The sequence below is a fragment of the Colobus angolensis genome, unplaced genomic scaffold, assembly GCF_000951035.1.
Source record: "Colobus angolensis palliatus isolate OR3802 unplaced genomic scaffold, Cang.pa_1.0 Scaffold31, whole genome shotgun sequence".
Lineage (NCBI taxonomy): Eukaryota > Metazoa > Chordata > Mammalia > Primates > Cercopithecidae > Colobus > Colobus angolensis.
In genome coordinates, this window is record NW_012116377.1 from 832,051 (window position 1) to 852,496 (window position 20,446).

Below are 20,446 nucleotides of genomic sequence, written 5' to 3' on the forward strand. Positions count from 1 at the left end.
TTCACCATGTTGTCCAGATTGATCTCAAACTCCTGACCTCAAGTGATCCGCCTGCCTCGCTCTCCCAAAGTGCTGGGATTACAGGCATGAGCCACAATGCCCAGCCTCTATCACAAGATTCTTAGTTGACACATATCTGCTGCAGAGCCTCTTTTGCCATGTAAGATATATTCACAGGTTCTGGGGATTAGGATTTGAACATCTTGGATTATTATTCTGCCACTTCATCTTATTGGCATCATTTGTGAATTTCTTTTTTCTCTCAATCCTTTGACATAACTGTATAAATTTTATACATTATTGAAATCAGCCTTTTATATGGAACTTTTGCATCAGTAACCACAAATGATAATACTCTTCGTTTAGCCTGTCTTTATTTCTTTTCCTTTCTTTTCTTTTCTTTTTTTTTTTTGAGACATTCTTGTTCTGTTGCCCAGGCTGGAGTGCAGTGGCACAATCTTGGCTCACTGCAACCTCTGCCTCCGGGTTCAAGTGATCCTCCAGCCTCAGCCTCCCCAGTAGCTGGAAATATAGGTGTGCACCACCACACCCAGCTAATTTTTGTAGAAAGGGGGTTTTGCCATGTTGTCCAGGCTGGTCTGAAACTCCCAGCCTCAAGTGATCCTCCCACCTCGGCCTCCCAAACTGCTAAGATTACAGGCATGAGCCACCATGCCAGCCATGTCTTTAATAAATTTTATGCCACTTAGACCAAAATTCATTGGATAGCATATGTAAATTAGATATAAATAAATAGAATAATAATTATTAGTTCAAAAATTAGCTAAAATTCAGCTACAACCACCTGGGTATGGTACCCTTTCAATTGTACATACTTTAAAGTATCTTAAATAAAATAAAGCATTTCATTATTGTTATTATTCTGTTCAGATTTTCTACTTCTTAGTAGAAATCAGTGATTTAAATTTCATTAGAAAATCTACAATTTCCTTTACCATGGTTATAGAGTTGTACATAACAGCCTCAAAATTCTTTTAAACTCGGGCCCGGGCACGGTGGCTCACTCCTGTAATCCCAGCACTTTGGGAGGCTGAGGGGGGCAGATCACCTGAGGTCGGGAGTTTGAGACCAGCCTGGCCAACATGATGAAACCTCGTCTCTACTAAAAATACAAAAATCAGTCAGTTGTGGTGGCGGGCACCTGTAATCCCAGTTACTTGGGAAGCTGAAGCAGGAGAATCACTTGAACCCAGGAGGCAGAGGTTGCAGTGAGGTGAGACGGCATCACTGTGCTCCAGCCTGGGCAATAAGAGCAAAACTCCATCTCAAAAAAAAAAAAATCTTTTAAACTCTATGGTTTGTGTGTGTGTGTGTGTGTGTGTGTGCATTTCTAATGTTTTTGCTTTATTTTGCTCTTGTTTATCAGTCTTGTGTTTCGTTTATCTTTTAGTACTAAACTGTGGATTTTTAAATTTTGGTCCAGTATTTTGTTTTCTAGTTTGTAAACTAGAAATACTTAAGAATTTTTTTTAATGAACTGTTATAAGTAATGTTTCACAAGAAAGAAACTATAATGGCCAAAAATATAAGGGACTACTTTTTAACTGAAAAGAAAAAAAGTCACAATTACACGTCCTAGAAATTAACTACTGTTAACAATTAACTTTACAGCTATCATTGCCCAAGTGCCTATGTAGTCTCGTTCTATTGCTAGGCTGGAATGCACCTCCCTAGTAGGTGGGACTACAGGTGCACGCCACCACGCTGGGCTAATTTTTGTATTTTTAGGAGAGACGGGGTTTCACCATGTTGGCCAGGATGGTCTCAATCTCCTGACCTCGTGATCTGCCCGCCTTGGCATCCCAAAGTACTGGGATTACAGGCGTGAACCACTGCGCCCAACCTATTTATAACTTTTTTTTTTTTTCTTTGAGACGAAGTCTCGTTCTGTCGCCAGGCTGGAGTGCAATGGCACAGTCTCGGCTCACTGCAACCTCTGCCTCCCAGGTTCAAGCTATTCTCCTGCTTCAGCCTCCTGAGTAGCTGAGACTACAGGTGCACGCCACCACGCCCGGCTAATTTTTGTATTTTGAGTAGAGACAGGGTTTCACCATGTTGGCCAGGATGCTCTCGATCTCTTGACCTCGTGATCCACCCTCCTCGGCCTCTCAAAGTGCTGGGATTACAGGCATGAGCCACCGCACCAGGCCTATAACATTTTTAAAAACAGTATACATGGTTTATTTTAGTTACACTTTTCCACGTCCTAAAGTATTTCTCGAACGTACTTCTGTCATTAAATATTCCTCTGCAACTTAATCCTAAAATAATGACGTTGCAGCCCACTACATTGGTTATCTATTCTTTCCACTGCAGACCCAAGTATCCCTCATCCTCCTCCAGTCCCTTTGGCATCCTGAGCCTGTGACTGCCCCACTTCAGTCTCTTCTAGGCCACATCCCCAAACCGTTAGGCCAGGTCGTTTCTCAGACACCCTCCAGGCCAGCCTGTGGCCCGGCCCGAGCAGAAATTAGTGACTTAAATGCTGAGATGCCAGAAGACCTGGACTGGGGAATGAGTTCCCAGCCCAAACTTAGCCACCCGTCTTTATCGCGATTGTGGCCCAGGTCATGGAAGCCCCAGGTCCGGGCCGACTCCTAATTCGTGGCGTGGCCAGGAGTTGGCCTCTTCTGATCCACCCCAGAGCGCGGCTCCCTGTGGAGGGAACCCTGGGTGGTCTGCTCCCTGGCTTTTCACTGCACTTGAGAGGCCTCTGGGCACACACACAAACCCCACTCCCTGACCCTCCGTTTGGGGAGAGGGCGGCTGCAGCCGGGTTAACTTCGCGGACTCTGGAAGTCCTAGCGGCGGGCCGGGCTGGGCCGCCCCTTCCCGGATTTGCGGCTACATTTTTCTGAAGCCTCCACGGCCCCACAGTCTTTTTCTAGCCGTCAGCGGCCACCTATTGCTGCCTGGGCCTGTATATTTGCCCAGGTCCTGGGAGGGTGCTCTGGCGTGGCTGGGCAGTCTGGCCTCGGCTTCACCGGAGGCGGGGAACTGGACATGGCTGTAAGTGCCAGTGACCGTGGTGCGGTCCAGGCCCCGGGTGGCGCACCCACCTCTGGACTACATTTCCCAGGGGGCCCCGCGGCCCAACCACTTCCGGCCGAAAGGGGCTAGTCCGCGTGACCTGGCGGGTGTTGGAACGCAAAGGGCTGGAACGTCCCGGGCTGCGGAGCTCATTGGGTTGGGATGAACTCGTTCAGACTTGAGTGCTAGGACGCCGAAGGGGGCGTGAGGCGTCCCGGCGCGGGACTGGGGTTGTCTGCAGTTTAAAAGTCATGTGGCTCTCGGAGATGTGCGGACTGCATGCCAGGGCTTCACCGCTAAGGGAGCTCTGGGCTGTGCCATGGGGAAGGAAGAGCGTGTCGGGGCAGTGAGTCGGGATGGGAGGAGAGTGTCAGTGCTACTGGCCCCCAGCTCGGGAGAGGGCAGTGTGGGGCCGCACGACTGCAAGGAGTGGGTGTGGTGTGAGGCTGGCGCAGGAGCGGGCTGGGAATGTTAGGAGGTCTGGGGTATCGCGGCCCTGCGTCCTCTTGGCTGGACCGAAAGTCTGTGCAGTTCTCTCCGGACCTGGATTGTGCGCCCAGCGACAGGTCCTTGGCGATCTGTGCTCGATGTGCCCGCGGGGCTGTCGTGGGAGCCCTGTCTGCACGGGATTCTGTGTGGCTGAGCATGTAAGTGTGAGCGTATGCGCGGGCGAGCCCCATGGTGCCGGGTCGTCGACCCCATCTTTGGGAGGCCTGGGAGGGGGCGGAACACCCTCGCTGTACATTCGGGGGATACGCTGGGCGGGGTCGGCCCAGTGGATGGGTCCTGGCCTTCTACCCAAACTCCAACTGCGACTGCTAAGTAGGTAGTGAATCTCTGTGAATGGCCTTCCCGCCACCGGGTCTATCTCTAGTGTGTGTTGAGGGTGGAAATGGTTCTAGGGTTTGGGGCTAGGGAGTTCCTGCTATATCCACTTCTCTGTTCTTTCACCCAGTAGCCACCCTAGGCCCATAAAGGTGACCCCAGCCTAAAGGACAGGAGTTTGAGACCCTGACAGGTGGGTCCACTTAAGCTGTGTCTTGGCGCCACACACTTTTGGGTTCAGTGTAAGACGCTAGGCCTGAAAGTTTCCCAAGTTAGTCTCTTATGGAGGAAGAAGGCTACGGTCTAGGGGGGCCCTCCCAGAACTCCTGTCTGGGCTCCTAAGGTCACCTGCATTTCGTTGTGAGGATGACAGAGGGCGGTGGGGTTGCAGCTTCTTTGGTCTCCCTTTCAGTGCCTGGGGTGGGGTAGGAGTTTGGCCTCCTGAGGGGTTCAGGTAGGGATTGTTGTCTTATGGCTTCTTAATGTTTTCCCACATCTTTCTTTAAGAACCCAGAGGAGGAGAGAACTGCTGTGCATCTCAAGTGATGGCAGAGGTAAGTTGCATTTGACATTTTCTTCTTGGAAAGAACTTACTGGTTTTCAGGACAGTGTCCTATTTCAGAAATTTATCTAAAAGATTTACATTCATGATTTGAAGAAAGGGGAAGAGGGGAGGAAACTGCATTTATGGAGCATTTTCCTAAAGCAGCCCAGGGCTGTCTATTTTGCAAACATTGTCTCATCTGATAGAGAATTTCCACTTCCCTGGATTTTATTCATTGTTTTCTTAGTATGTATTCATTCATTCAAAATGTTTTTCTCTTGCGTTAAGGTCCAGTGTGGTCAGTTTTTCAAAATCTTCCACATACGATTGAGAAGAATGTTATTTGAATTGAGTGCATTGTTCTATATGCAGCCTTTAGATCAAGCTTAATAATTTTGGTATCTAAATATTCTGTTTTTATTGACTTTTTGTCTGTTGTATCTATCAGTTATTTCTAGTGTTTTGTTAAAATGTGCCATTATGATTAGGGTTTGTCTATTAGTTTCTATTTCATTTATGCATATGTATATGTATATATAATATGTGTGTATTATTTATTATTTAAGCATAAAGTTATCCTTTTCTAACTTTCATCTTTCTGAATATTTATGTTTTGGATGTGTCTCTAATAACAGCAGAGAGCAGTGCTTTGGTTTTTGACAACTTTGACCAACTTTGTTCTTTAACAAGAGTATTTAGTCTATTTACAGTGCTTGTAATTACTGATATAATTGAAGGTGGCATTTTTTGTGCTTTTTATTCTCCCTTTTCTGTATTTCATTATCTTCATTTCATTTTCCCTTCTGTGAGTTTGAAAGTTATAAGCTATTTGTGTTTATTTAGTAGTTACCTTAGAAATTTTAATACACTTTCTTAACTTACTAGTGTCTACAACTAAAAAATATTCTTATGTTCTTGGTAAATAAGGAAGTAGGATATATTCTAACTAATCAAACAACTTACATTATTGTCAGGTATTTTTCTTCTATCTTTTTTTAACCCATAAGAAAATTTTATTTTATGTATTGAGTGTTAGCTTAGATTATCCATGTATTTACCACTTTCTTGGTTCACCATTCTTTCTTACATCTCAGGCTCTGCATCTGGGATTACTTTCCTTTAGATGGAATAAATAGTAAATTTCTCTCTGATTTTGTTTTTTTTTTTTAAATGTCTTTATTTGCCCTCATTTGTGAAAGGTATTCTACCCTCACACTGGGACATTCCGCTGTCTTCCGGTTTACGTTTTTGTTATTAAATAGTCGTCTGTCAATCAGACTTTTTTTTTATGTAGATAATCTACTTTTATTCCCAAATTGCTTTTCACGTATTCTCTTTGTATTTAGTGCTCTGCAGTTTTGGTCTGATTGTCTAGGCATGAATTTATTTTTATTTATTCTGTTTAAGACTTACTGGGCTTCCTGAATCTGCTTTTGCCAATTCTGAGAATTTCTTAGCTGTCCTGTCTTCCAATACTGCCATTTTCTTCATTCTTTCTCCTCTCTCCTTCTAGAACTTCAGTTAAATATCTATTAAGCTATCTCACATTATCTTCTTAATCGCTCTTCTGTACATCTGCTCATTTGTCTTTTTTTTTTTTTGAGACGGAGTCTCGCTCTGTTGCCCAGGCTGGAGTGCAGTGGCACGATCTCAGCTCACTGCAAGCTCCGCCTCCCGGGTCCACGCCATTCTCCTGCCTCAGCCTCCCGAGTAGCTGGGACTACAGACACCTGCCACCATGCCCGGCTCATTTTTTGTATTTTTAGTATAGACAGGGTTTCACTGTGTTGACCAGGATGGTCTCGATCTCCGGACCTCGTGATCCACCTGCCTTGGCCTCCCAAAGTACTGGGATTACAGGCGTGAGCCACCGTGCCTGGCCTCATTTGTCTTTTTTAATTGCATTCTGCATAATCTCTTTTTATACCTTTCAGTACAGTAATTTTTCTCTTCAGAGAGATTTATTCCAGCCATTGTATGATTTAAGTATGTTTTTTGTTTTATGTTTTTATTTCTTTTCCTTTTTTTGAAATCTGTCATCTTTATGAAGTTTTCTTATTACATTTCCTCCATTTTAAAAACATGTAATATGCTTGTTTGATAGTTTTTGGCATTATCTATATAATATATGAATCTTTTACGGAGGTAATTCCTCTTCCCTCTCAACGTTTTATTAGGGAAATTTTCAAACATAATGAAAAGTTAAAACAATTGCATGACTGATTTTCATGACTTTTTGTTCATGGAATTATGCCTCTTTGTATGTTTCTTTCTTTCTTTCTTTCTTTTTTTTTTTTTTTGAGACACAGTCTCACTGTGTTACCCAGGCTGGATAACTGATGCAATCTTGGCTCACTACAGCCTCCACCTCCCAGGTTCAAGCGATTCTTGTTTCTCAGCCTCCCGAGTAGCTGGGACTACAGGCATGTGCCACTATGCCCGGCTAATTTTTGTATTTTAAGTAGAGATGGGATTTCACCAGATGGATTAGGCTGGTCTTGAACCCCTGACCTCAAGTGATCTGCCCAATTTGGCCTCCCAAAGTGCTGCAATTACAGGCATGAGCCACCACATCTGGCCATTTTTTTTTAGTTGATTTTTTGTTTAGGCAAAATTCATATAATATATAATATATAGTTAACCATTTTTAAGTGCATAGTTCAGTGACAGTTAGTGCATTCACAATGTTATGTTGCTTTATTTTTGACTAATAGGTTATTTTCCTTGGAATTCTACCCATAGATTCTTGAGGCCTGATTGAAGGTTGTTCCTCTAGGGCAGGTCTGTATTTGCTTCTACTAGGAGCCCTGCCAAACCAGGACCACCATAAAGTAAACAGAGATGGCAAGTGTTTTAGATCCACCTTAGTATCGTTATGTGAACTGCAGGCCTGTGTGAGGGCTGGCTTGTAGTTACAGTTCCTCAGGGGAAAATGTTTCCCTTCCACCATCTGCCAAGGTTCAAGTCGGGCAGTTTTCCTAGCAGACCCTAAGAATGGGAATGCTACATCTAGTTTTCCGTTACTCTAAGGGATGGTTCTAGAGGTCCCAGGTCTTTGTAGTATGGAATTAATTAGACCCCCCACTTGGCCAGCTGTAGGCTTGATCTTCTCTCCCCTTGCTCCTTAAGATCATAAATGTCAAAGCTTATGGGCATCTGGGCTCTATAGACATTCCCTGGGGAAAATCAGCCTCAGTGGCTCAGCATACGCCTCTCTGTTCGCATTTTGACGTAGTTTTATCTGCTGAAGATTACTTCTGTGTCAGCTCATCCTTGCATTCTAAAGTATTTTTGATATTCAATCTCTTATTTTTCAACTGGTGATTTGGACGTAGTAACTAGTCCCCCACAGAGCCTGGTGTCCTAGGATTGATTTTCTCTTCTTTTTTTTCCCCCTCCGTGACTGAGCTTTTTAAGGGCAAATGTATGCTAGGTAAGAGTTATCTGTGATCCCAGTGCCCACATAGAGCCAGAGTCATGGGGATTTGATTGGTATTTTTGGATAAGAGGATTTTTGTTGACACAGCTGCTCCTGTCTTCCCATTCCCTTCTACCGCTTTGATCTCCCTTCACAAACTGCTGTGATCTGCAGTGACAAACACAGCAGACCTAGCATTTTCTGCTCCCCTAAGTGCAGGGGCCAGCTGAGGGTTCTTTCAAAAGATCAGGAAATTCTCAGGTTGCATCTACAAGAGCCAGAAGTTAGAAGGCAACCAGGTGGAGACTTGGATATTTCTCAGTAGATTCAAAACCCAGCAATGCCACTGTAGTTGCAGATTTGAGTAAATGACTTCACTTCTCCAAGCTAAAGTTTCCTTTCAGTTAGGATTCATGACCTTCTTGTGAGGATTAATATATGTAATGCATCAGGAACTTAAAGTGCTTAAAGTACAGTGATTGTCCTTGAGATGCAGTGTGCATTACACTATCAGCAGTAAGGTTAGGGGTAGTAGCAAGAGAGAATGTCAGGCAGGAAAGCCATGGGTAACTTCAGTTTGGAACCGGGATGTACTGACCATGAGGATTCCTGGAACGGTGGTCTCATGGGAAGCCATTGCATTGTGTATCTGGGTAATTGAGCTCTGCTGAGGCTGCTAAGGGCCTCCTGATCCTATGGGTTGTCTGGCTCAGTGCTGCTGATTCTGGAGAGTCTTTGCAGAATGAGGTTTTAGTTTTAGTTCCAAAGGCCTCAGTTCTGGGATATAGGAACAAAGTCCAGAAAGTGGCTGGTGCATAGAACACTAGAATTTATTCCTCCTATCTCTATTAGGCTTGGGGGAGGCTGGAACGGTCTGTTGTACAAATCTTTGTCCAGAGCTGGGCCTGCCTAGGTATCCTGTGCTCCTGGGCCTTGAGGGCTCCCTCAAGTCTTTGGGGGTGCCTTCCATGGCTGAGGGTCTCAGTGACATCCAGGTTGTACGAAAGGGAGCCCAGGCCCTGTGCTCTGATCAGCTCCTGACAGTGGGAAAGTTGTTTCTTCTGAATCTGTTTTTCTATAGTTGGATTCCCTGGGATTCAAAAAAGACAAAGGCTTGTTCATTCTTTCTCAAATCTCAGAGAGAGAAAAAAAAAAGCAGACTCTGTGTGTGTGTGTGTGTGTGTGTGTGTGTGTGTGTGTGTGTGTGTTGGAGTACCAAAAGCAGGAATGGGGTGAAGGGATTCATTCTCAGGCCTTTGGGGACCTTGAGGTCAGTCTGGTGAATTTTGTCATCAAAATTCTGTTACCCAGAAAGATCAATCAAATCCCCATTACTTGCTTTTTCTTCCATTTTTGCTTTCCCAGGCTTTCTCTAATAAAAACCTAGGGTATAAAGTTTGTAGTTGTAAAAGCTATTACCAATGTGTTAGTATGTCTCCTCTCCTTCACTGCAGTCTTTAATTTTTTAATTTTTTAAATTTTTATAGAGATGGGGTCCTGGTATGTTGCCCAGGCTGGTTTTAAACTCCTGGACTCAAGTGATTCTCCCACCTCCACCTCCCAAAGTGCTAGGATCACAGGCGTGAGCCATCACACTTGGCCTGAATGCATTCTTTTCTATTTTTTATTTTAATTAACACTGTATTAGTCCCTTCTCACATTGCTATAAAGAAATACCTGAGACTGGGGATTTTATAAAGAAAAGAGGTTTAATTGGCTTACAGCTCCAGCTCCACAGGCTGTTCAGGAAGCATGATGCTGGCATCTGCTTAGCTTCTGGGAGCGCTCAGGAAACTTACCATCATAGTGGAAGGCAAAGGAGAGGCCAGCGCTTCACCTGGCCAGAGGAGAAGGAAGCAGGGAAGGCGCTAGACACTTTTAAACAGCCAGATCTTGTGAGAACTTACTACCATGAGAACAGCAACAAGGGGACGGTGCTAAGCCATTCATGAAGTATTCACCCCCATGTTCCAATCACCTCCCACCAGGCCCTACGTCCAACATTAGGGATTAGAAATCCCCATGAGATTTGAGTGGGGACACAGATCCAAACTGTATCAGACACATTGTAATCAGGATCATAATTATGGGGTACAATTTGATGTTTCAGTACATATCTATGTTGTATAAAGAGCCAGTCAGGGTAGTTAGTGTATCCATCACCTCATGCATTTATCATTTCTTTGTGGTAAGAATATTCAAAAGCCTCTTCTAGTTATTTTGTAATATACAATATTTTATCATTAACCATAGTCACCCTACTGTGCAATACAACACCAGAATTTAATTCTCCTGATTGTAACTTTGTACCCACTGACTGACATCTCCGCATTTGTACCCCCGCCCCGTCTCTGGTAACAACTGTTCTGCTCTCTGCTTCTGAATGCCTTCTTTTTGCTTTAGAAGATTTGAACAGATTGAGCAGATTTCTTTTTCCTAAAACTTCTTGCCTTCCCCAGGGACTTGTTCTCCAGTTCTTCCCATTCCAGTCAGTAATGCTGCCAATGGGTGCTATCTCTTTTTTTGATTGATTGATTGAGACGGAGTCTTGCTCTGTTGCCCAGGCTAGAGTGCAGTGGCACGATCTTGGCTCACTGCAACCTCTGCTTCCCGGGTTCAAGCGATCCTCCTGCCTCAGCCCCCCTAGTAGCTGGGATTACAGGCACACGCCACCATGCCTGGTTAATTTTTGTTCTTTAGTAGAGACAGGGTTTCACCATGTTGACCAGGCTGACCTCAAACTCCTGACCTCAGGTGATCCACCCACCTCGGCCTCTCAAAGTGCTGAGATTACAGGTGTGAACCACCGTGCCTGGCCAAGGCTGCTGTCTCTTAAGGGCCCCTCTGTTCTCCAAGAACTGTTTAGGTATTTATCAGCAAACTTCTTAGCATTTCTGGTTTTTTGAGACAATGTCTTGCTTAGTCACCCAGGATGGAGTGCAGCGGCACAGTCATGGGTCTGCTGCCTCAACCTCCGAGGCTGAAAGAGCTCCTGCTGCCTCAGCCTCCCAAGTAGCTGGGACTGCAGGTATGTGCCACCTTGCCCGGCTAATTTTTGGATTTTTCTGTAGAAATAGGATCTCACTGTGTTGGTTTTGAACTCCTGGGCTCAAGCATTCCTCCCACCTTGGCCTCCCAAAGTGTTGAGATTACAAGAGTGAGCCAGTATACTAGGATTAGCATTTTTTAGATACACATTCTTCCACCGAGAGTACTGATGGAGTAGGAAAACCAATCCTTGATGGAAATTTTCATACCTCCTTTCTTGGAGGTGTGATTTGAGGAAGTGGAAATGAATGGTTAAGTGGAATCACATATTGTAAACTTGAGTTTTCTAATTAGACAAAAAAGGAATTGATGTTGATTTATTGTATTGCAGTCTCAGTATCAGCCAGTATCTCTAGCTGTCTGAGGATTTTAGGACTGGGGATATCCTGAGATATGTAGATTGTATGGAGTTACAGGATATTCCCAAGGAGTCTGTGCCAGATGGATAAAGTGTGTGGATAAAGTGTGTCCATTTTGAACTTGTGTAGTATGTGCGCACCTCATGTGACATCGTTGTGAGTCTGCATGTTTCTCCATCAGTTCTGGTAGGTAAGGAACAAGGAGAGTATGGTTGGGGGCATTTGTGGTAACAGGAACAATTTAGCCAGATGTGCAAATTGTTGAGAAATGACCAGGCACGGTGGCTCATGCCTGTAATCCCAGCACTTTGGGAGGCCGAGGCGAACGGATCACTTGAGGCCAGGAGTTCAAGACCAGCCTGGCCATCATGGTGAAGCTCTGTCTCTACTAAAAATACAAACATTAGCCAGGTGTGGTGGCCCATGTCTGTGGTCCCAGCTACTCAGGAGGCTGAGGCAGGAGAATCACTTGCACCTGGGAGACAGAGGTAGCAGTGAGCTGAGATTGCTCCACTGTACTCCAGCCTGGGTGACAGAGTGAGACTGTCTCAGAAAATAGAATAGAATAGAATAGAATAGAATAGAATAGAATAGAATAGAATAGAATAGAATACAATAGAATAGAATAGAATAAAAATAAATTGTTGAAAAATAATGACTATCATAACTGCAAAAGAACCTTTAGGGAACTTCTCCAACTGACTTCCTCAAAATAAGAACATTATATGAGGAATCATGCAGCCAGTAAAATTGCTGTCTATTTAAGAATGGTGATGTAGAAAACTGATTTAGGATTTAATTTATTAAATGGGAAAGAGGAAGAGGCAATGAGAAGCTTGCACGCACAGTTTCATTTAATTGGGAAAAACCACTTACATGGACTTGGTTTATTCTCCAACGTGGGTGGATAATGGAAGTGCCTAGAGGCTGCCTCTGCAGGAGTAGGCATGCCCAAGAACCATGTGGGCACTTGACTCTGATCACCCCTGTTTCCACACTGACCCATCCATGTTGAAGGGGCCAGTATGGCCTGTTTTCCTAATGGAACTTCCCTACTGAATTGCTTTCTCCATTTTCTTTTATATTGTCTTAAAGATTTTTTCCATGAATTTCACAAATGGTACATTTATTTGTGATTTCAGGGCTTGAAGTTCAAAGATGTGGTCATTTACTTCTCTCAAAAGGAGTGGGAATGCTTGCACTCTGCTCAGAAGGATTTGTACCGAGATGTAATGTTGGAAAATTACGGCAACCTGGTCTTACTGGGTAACTTTATCTGCCCCTCTGCACACCCCCCGCCCCGCCAAACACAGAACTGGCCTTCTGGAATTCTTACGTTCTTTTTTCTGAGTTTGTCACAAGTGCTTTTCAAGTACCTGGATGAGTTAATGTTTCTTGCTCATCAAAAGAATGGTTTGTCTCTTGTGAAGCTGGAAATAGGCTGTTCCAGTAGGCACCTTTATCTTCCCTGGTGCTCTGACCCTCACTCCTTCTTCTGACCCTTAATCTACCTGCTCCTCTTTCTTGATAATTAGGGACTGATTTTTAATTCTGACACCCACAACAAAACCTTGTTCCCTTTGTGTTTGAGCAGGGCTTTCTGATACTAAGCCAAATGTGATCTCCTTATTGGAGCAGAAGAGCGAGCCCTGGTTGGTTAAGAGGAATGAGACAAAAGAATGGTGTCCAGGTGAGTGATGATGAACCGGAATGGGGAGGCCATAGCAGTTGGTCACTTAGCTCATCTGTGAGAAGGTAGCACTTTGGGGATTTTGGTGGGAAAGCTGCCTAAAAATGCTTGAGATCAGGAGGAGAAAGTAAGGATGTTGTAATCCCAGCACTTTGGAAGGCTTTTTTTTTGAGATCAGGAGTTCGAGACCAGCCTGACCAACATGGTGAAACCCCGTCTCTACTAAAAATACAAAAAAATTACCCAGGCCTGGTGGTGCATGCCTGTAATCCCAGCTACTCAGGAGGCTGAGGCAAGGAGAATTGCTTGAACCTGGGAGGCAGAGGTTGCAGTGAGCCGAGATTGCGCCGCTGCACTCCAGCCTGGGCAACACAGCAAGACTCCATCTCAAAAAAAAAAAAAAGTCAAGGCGGGCGGATTACAAGGTCAGGAGTTCAAGACCAACCTGGCCAATATGGTGAAACCCTGTCTCTACTAAAAATACAAAAATTAGCTGGGCATAGTGGCAGGTGCCTGTTGTCCCAGCTATTTTGGAGGCTGAAGCAGGAGAATTGCCTGAACCCAGGAGGCAGAGGTTGCAGTGAGCCGAGATCCACCACTGCTCTCCAGCCTGGGTGACAAAGCGAGACTCCATCTCAAAAAAAAAGAAAGTAAGGATGTTTCAGCTCCATTTACCAGGCTTTCTTGCTCACCTCCTATAATACTCCCCCCTCATTTCATACAGGAAGTGCCCTCTTTCTTCCCCTGTGACAACCATTTTACTTGCATTTTGGGTCCAGTTTTGTCCTGACTTTTAAAAACAGTTTTATTGAGATATAATTCATATATCATAATATTCATCCATTTAAAGTTCAGTAATTTTTAGTCAGTTTGCAACCATCACAACAGTCTAATTGCAGAACATTTTTATCACTCAAAATAAAACGCCATACCCGTTAGCAGTCACTCCCCAAACCCAGCCCCAAGCAACTACTGATCACTTTCTGTCTTTATAGATGTGCCTGTTCTGGACATTTTACATTAATGATATCACACAACATATAATTTATGACTGGCTTTTTTCACTTACCAGAATATTTTCAAAGTTCATCCACAGTGTAACATATACCAGTGCAGTGTTTCATTCTTTTATATTGCCAAATAGTATTCCATGGTATAGATATTACCATTTTGTTCATTCATCAGTTGGTAGACATTTGGGTTGTTTCTACTTTTAGGCTACTATGTATGACTAAAGCTGCTATGAACATTTGTATATAGGTTCCCTTCTCTTAGTTTTTTGAGTATTTTTGTCATGAAAGGATTTTAGAATACTTTTTTCCGTTACTTTTTCTGCATCTATTAAGACATCTGTAGTTTATGTCCTTTGCTGTATTAATATGTTTGATTACATTGATAGACTTTTGGATGTTGAACCAACCTTGCATTTGTAGGATAAATTTTACCTGGATGTGGTATATAATCCTTTCTCTAAGCTGTTGGATCTGGTTTGGTCTTTTTTGTTGAAGATACTGATGTGTAGTTTTCTTGTGATATCTTTGCTTTGTCTGGTTGGTATCAGGGTAATACTGGCCTCAGAATTAGGAAATGTTTCTTTGTCTTCTGTCTTTTTGAAGTGTTCATGAAGGATTTATATTAAGTTTTCTTTAATGTTGGGTGAGGCCATTTGCTCCTGGGTTTTTCTTTGTGGGAAGATTTTTTTACTCTAATTCAGTCTCTTTATTTGGTATAGGTCTATTCAGGTGTTCTATTTCCTCTTGAGTCAATTTTGGTAGTTTTGGGTCTTTTTAGGAATTTGTCTATTTTGTCTAAGTTGTTTAATTTATTGGCATATAGTTATTCATAGGAGTTCCTTATAACCCTTTTTATTTCTTTTTTTTTTTTTTTTTTTTTGTGACGGAGTCTCGCTCTGTCGCCCGGGCTGGAGTGCAGTGGCCTGACCTCAGCTCACTGCAAGCTCCGCCTCCCAGGTTCACACCATTCTCCTGCCTCAGCCTCCCGGGTAGCTGGAACTACAGGCGCCCACCACCTCGCCCAGCTAGTTTTTTGTACTTTTTAGTAGAGACGGGGTTTCACCGTGTTAGCCAGGATGGTCTCGATCTCCTGACCTCGTGATCCGCCCGTCTCGGCCTCCCAAAGTGCTGGGATTACAGGCTTGAGCCACCGCGCCCGGCCAACCCTTTTTATTTCTATAAGGTCAGTAGTGATATCTCCTATTTCATTCCTGATGTTAGTATTTTGAGACTTCTCTCTTTTTTTGTTGGTCAATCTAGCCAAAGATTTGCCAATTCTGTTGATCTTTTCCAAGGACCAACTTTTGGTCTCATTGATTTTCTCTGTTGTTTTTCTATTCTCTATTTTGTTTATGGCTGCTGTTATCTTTTATTATTTCCCTCCTTCTGGAAGCTTTATGTTTTTGTTTATTCTTTATTGTCTGGTTCCTTAAGATACACAGTTAGATTGTTGATTTGAGATCTCTCTGTTTTTTTTTTTCTTCTTGTTTTTAATATAGGTGTTTTTAGCTGTAAATTTCCCTTTAAGCCCTGCTTTAGCTGCATTTCATAAGTTTTGGTATATTGACTTTTCATTTATCTCAAAATATTTTTTAATTTTCCTCGTGATTTCTTCTTTAACACATTGGTTATTTAGGAGTATGTTATTTAATTTTCACATGTTTGTGAATTTCCCAAATTTCCTTCTGCTGTTGATATCTAAGTTCATTCCATTGTAGTTGCAAAACATATTTTGTGTGATTTCAATCCTCTTACATTTATTGAGGGCTGTTTTATGGCTTAATATTATGGTCTAACCTGAAAAATGTTCCATACGTGCTTGAGAAAAATGTGTATTCTCCTGTTGAGTGGAGTATTCTACGAATGTTTTCTTAAGTTTAATTGGTTTATAGTGTTTTTCAAGCCTTCTGTTTCCTTGTTGATCTTCTGCCTAGCTATTCTATTCATTATTGAAAGTAAAGTATTGAAGTCTTCAATTTGTTCAATTGTCTATTGCTGTCTTTAATTCTTGCTTTACGTATTTTGGGCCTGTGTTATTAGGTGTATATATACTTACAACTGTTACAGTTTTCTGACTATCATTATATCCTCTTATCATTATAACATACCCTTTTATCTGATTTGTTTTTGTTGTTGTTGTTGTTTGAGATGGAGTCTAGCATTGTCGCCCAGGCTGGAGTGCAGTGGCACAATCTCTGCTCACTGCAACTTCCACCTCCCAGGTTGAAGTGATTATCCTGCCTCAGCCTCCCGAGTAGCTGGGATGACAGGTGCCTGCCAACACATACAGCTAATTTTTGTATTTTCAGTAGAGACAGGGTTTCAGTGTGTTGGCCAGGCTGGTCTTGAACTCCTGACCTTGTGATCTACCTGCTTCGGCCTCCCAAAGTGCTGGGATTACAAGCGTGACCCACTGTGCCTGGCCAAAACATCCTTTTTTCTCACTGGTTACAATTTTTGTCTTAAATTTTATTTCGTCTGGTATTAGTAATGCTATTTTAGCTCATTTGTGGTTACTCTTTGCATGGTATATCTTTTTCCATTCTTTCATTTCAACTATTTGTGTCCTTGAATCTAAAGTTTGTCTCGGGGGCTAGGCATGGTGATTCATACCTGTAATCCCAGCATTTTGGGAGGCAGAGGTGGGGAGATCAATTGAGGTCAGGTGTTTGAGACCAGTCTGGCCAACATGGCGAAACCCTGTATCTACTAAAAATACAAAAAATTAGCCAGGCATGGTGGCCCGTGCCTATAGTCCCAGCTACTCAGGAGGCTGACGCATGAGAATCACTTGAACCCGGGGGTGGAGGTTGCAATGAGCTGAGATCACGTCATTGCACTCCAGCCTGGGTAACAGAATGAGACCATGTCTCAAAAAACAAAAACAAAAACAGTGTGTCTCTGGTAGATTGCATATACTTGGATCACATTTTTTTTAATCCATCCTGCCAACCTCTTCTTGTAGTGTTTAACAAAGTCTGTAGTGTTTAATATGTTTACATTTAATACACTGATGGGGTGGGATTTACAATGGGTATTGTGGTATTTGTTTTCTATTTGTGTTGTTATTGTTTTATTCCTCTATTCTTCTATTACTACCCTCTGTTATATTACCTAAATATTTTCTAGAGTACCATTTTTGTTCCTATACTGTTTCTTATACAATAGTCTTTGAAATTATTTTCTTGGTGGTTGCCTTCAAGATTATAATTAGCATTTCAACTTAAAACAATCTAGTTTGGATTAGTATTAACTTAACTTTAATCTTATATAAATACTTTGCTCCAAAATACTTCTGTTCCCACGTCCCTTCTTTGTACTATTATTGTCATACAAATTACATATTTATACATTATAAGCCAATATTGGCAGAATAATGGCCCCCTCAAAGATGTCCATATCCGAATCTCTGAAACTTGTGAACGTGTTACTCTTACATGGTAAGGGGGAATTCAGGTTGCAAATCTGCTCAACTTCAGTTAGTAAGAGGATCTTAGGTTATCCAAGTGGGCCCAGTGTAATCACAAGGGTCTTTAAAAGTATAAGAGATGTGGCTGGGTGTAGTGGCTCACACCTATAATTCCAACACTTTGGGAGGCTAAGGTGGGCAGATCACTTGAGCCCAAAAGCTCCTCATTTTTTCATTTTTCACTTCCCTTTTTTTTTTAAATTGCCGTGTAAAGAATTGTTTATTAACTATTTTTAGTTTGTCATTTCTACTTCAGAACTTTTCTTTGTCCTGCAATGTGAAAATACCTCCTATTTTCTTTCTTGTTATTTTACAGATTGGGAGTTTGGAAGAGAAACCAATAATTTATCTCCAAAGGAAAACATTTATGAAATTAGATCACCGCAACAGGAGAGGGTCAGAGTTATCAGAGAAATCAGATGCCAGGTGGACAGACAACAGGGTCTCCAGGAGGGACATTTCAGACAAGCTGTAATACCATTTACTTCCATGCAGTGCACAGCCCATAGAGAACATCAGTGGATTCCTACTGGAGAGAAATCCTGTGAATGCAGGAAATGTAAGAATGCTTTCAGGTGCCAGTCATGTCCTATTCAACATGAAATAATTCATAATAAGGAAAAAGGCCCTGACTGTGGAGAATGTAGGAAAATCTTTAATAGTGGATCAGACTTGATTAAGCTTCAGAGGCTTAATGAAAGCAAAAACCATAGTGAAAATAACAAATGTGCCTTTAATCGTGATTCTGGAATTACTCACCCTCGGAGCATTAATACTGGAGAGAAACCTCATAAATGTAAGGAATGTGGGAAAGCCTTTCATTCCAGCTCACAACTTAGTCAGCATCAGAGGATGCATCTTGGCGAGAAACCCTGTAAGTGTAGGGAGTGTGGGAAAGCCTTTCCATCCACCGCACAGCTTAATCTACATCAGAGGATCCATACTGATGAGAAATGCTATGAATGTAAGGAGTGTGGAAAGGCCTTTATCCGTCCCTCACACCTTTTTTGACATCGAAGCATCCATACTGGTGAGAAACCCCATAAATGTAAGGAATGTGGGAAGGCTTTTCGTTATGACACACAACTGAGCCTTCATCAGATAATCCATACTGGTGAAAGACGCTATCAATGCAAGGAGTGTGGGAATGTGTACAGTTGTGCCTCACAGCTGAGTCTACATCAAAGAATTCATACTGGTGAGAAACCCCATGAATGTAAGGAATGTGGGAAAGCCTTTATCTCTGATTCACATCTTATTCGACATCAGAGTGTCCATACTGGGGAGAAACCCTATAAGTGTAAGGAATGTCGGAAGTCCTTCCGTCGTGGCTCAGAACTTACCCGACATCAGAGAGCTCACACTGGTGAGAAACCCTATGAGTGTAAGGAATGTGGAAAGGCCTTTACTTGTAGCACAGAACTTGTCTGACATCAAAAAGTTCACACTGGGGAGAGACCCCATAAGTGTAAGGAATGTGGGAAGGCTTTTATTCGAAGGTCAGAACTCACTCATGAGAGAAGTCACACTGGTGAGAAACCCTATGAGTGTACGGAGTGTGGGAAGGCCTTTGGTCGTGGTTCAGAACTTAGTCGACACCAGAAAATTCGTACTGGTGAGAAACCATATGAATGTCAGCAGTGTGGAAAGGCCTTTATTCGGGCCTCACACCTTAGTCAACATCAAAGAATTCATTCAGGAACCAGGAGTGAATGAAGAAATGAGGGATGGCTCAGAATTTGATTAACATGAGAAAATTCATATTGATTTGGAAAAAAAACCCTATAATTCTAAGTGTGAGACACCTTATAAATGTTAGGAATTAGCGGGGATTTATTTATGTTTCAGAATTTATTACACATCATGATACAACTGGGGAAAAATTGAAGAACTCCATGAATGTAAAGAAAATAGGGAGACCTTTTTGGTGGCTCAGAACCAAGTCAACCTCAGGGAATTCATAACGGGGAGAGGAGTGAATGTGCTGAGAGAAATTCATCATTCAGACCTTTCTCAGCAGCAGTCATTAGCCCTTAGGGGAAATCAGATGATTCAAAATATAAATGTAGGCCGTGTGCGGATGGCTCCCACCTGTAATCCCAGAACTTTGGGAGGCTGAGGTGGGTGAATCACAAGGTCAGGAGATCGAGACCATCCTAGCCAACGTGGTGAAGCCCCGTCTCTACTAAAATGCAAAAAATTAGCCGGACATGGTGGTGCATGCCTGTAATCCCAACTACTCGGGAGGCTGAGGCAGGGGAATCACTTGAATCCAGGAGGCAGAGGTTGCTGTGAGCTGAGATCATGCCACTGCATTCCAGCCTGGTGACACAGCAACACTCCGTCTCGAAAAATAAGTAAATATATATATATACATATGTGTGTATATATATATTTATGCAGGCTGGGCACAGTGGCTCACACCTGTAATCCCAGAACTTTGGGAAGCCAAGGTTTGCTTCCCTTGCTTGAGTCCTGGAGTTTGAGAACAACACAGGCAACATGGTGAAACACCGTCTCTACAAAAAATATAAAATAAATTAGCCAGGCGTGGTGGTGCATGCCTGTAATCCCAGTTACTTGAGAGGCTGAGGCAGGAGGATTGCTTAAGCCCAGGAGACAGAGGTTGCAGTGAGCCAAGATCATGCCATTGTACAGCAGCCTGGGTGACAGAGTGAGACTCTTGTCTCAAAAAAAAAAAAAAAAAAAAAGATGGGGCCGGGCATGGTGACTCATGCCTGTAATCCCAGCACTTTGGGAAGCAGAGGTGGGTTGATCACTTAAGGCCAGGAGTTCGAGACCAGCTTGATCAACATGGTGAAACCCCATCTCTACTAAAAATACAAAATTAGCTGGGCATGGGGGCACATGCCTGTAATCCCAGCTACTTGGGAGGCTGAGACATGAGAATCTCTTGAACCCGGGAGGCAGAGGTTGCAGTGAGCTGAGATTGCACCACTGCCCTCCAGCCTGGGCAACAAGAGCAAAACTCCCATCTCCAAAAAAAAAAAAAAAAAAACCCAAAATGT

The 20,446-nt window shown here is 42.9% G+C and overlaps 1 protein-coding gene across 1 annotated transcript; it reads left to right on the top strand.

Moving 5' to 3' along the window:
- Positions 1-3,141: 3,141 nt before the first annotated feature.
- Positions 3,142-18,652, top strand: LOC105517887 (zinc finger protein 461-like). The gene is made up of 4 exons (XM_011950633.1): positions 3,142-3,698; positions 4,384-4,430; positions 12,840-12,935; positions 17,734-18,652. The coding sequence occupies exons 1-4, from the start codon at positions 3,520-3,522 to the stop codon at positions 18,426-18,428; spliced, it is 1,017 nt and encodes a 338-aa protein (XP_011806023.1). The 5' UTR covers positions 3,142-3,519; the 3' UTR covers positions 18,429-18,652.
- Positions 18,653-20,446: the final 1,794 nt, after the last annotated feature.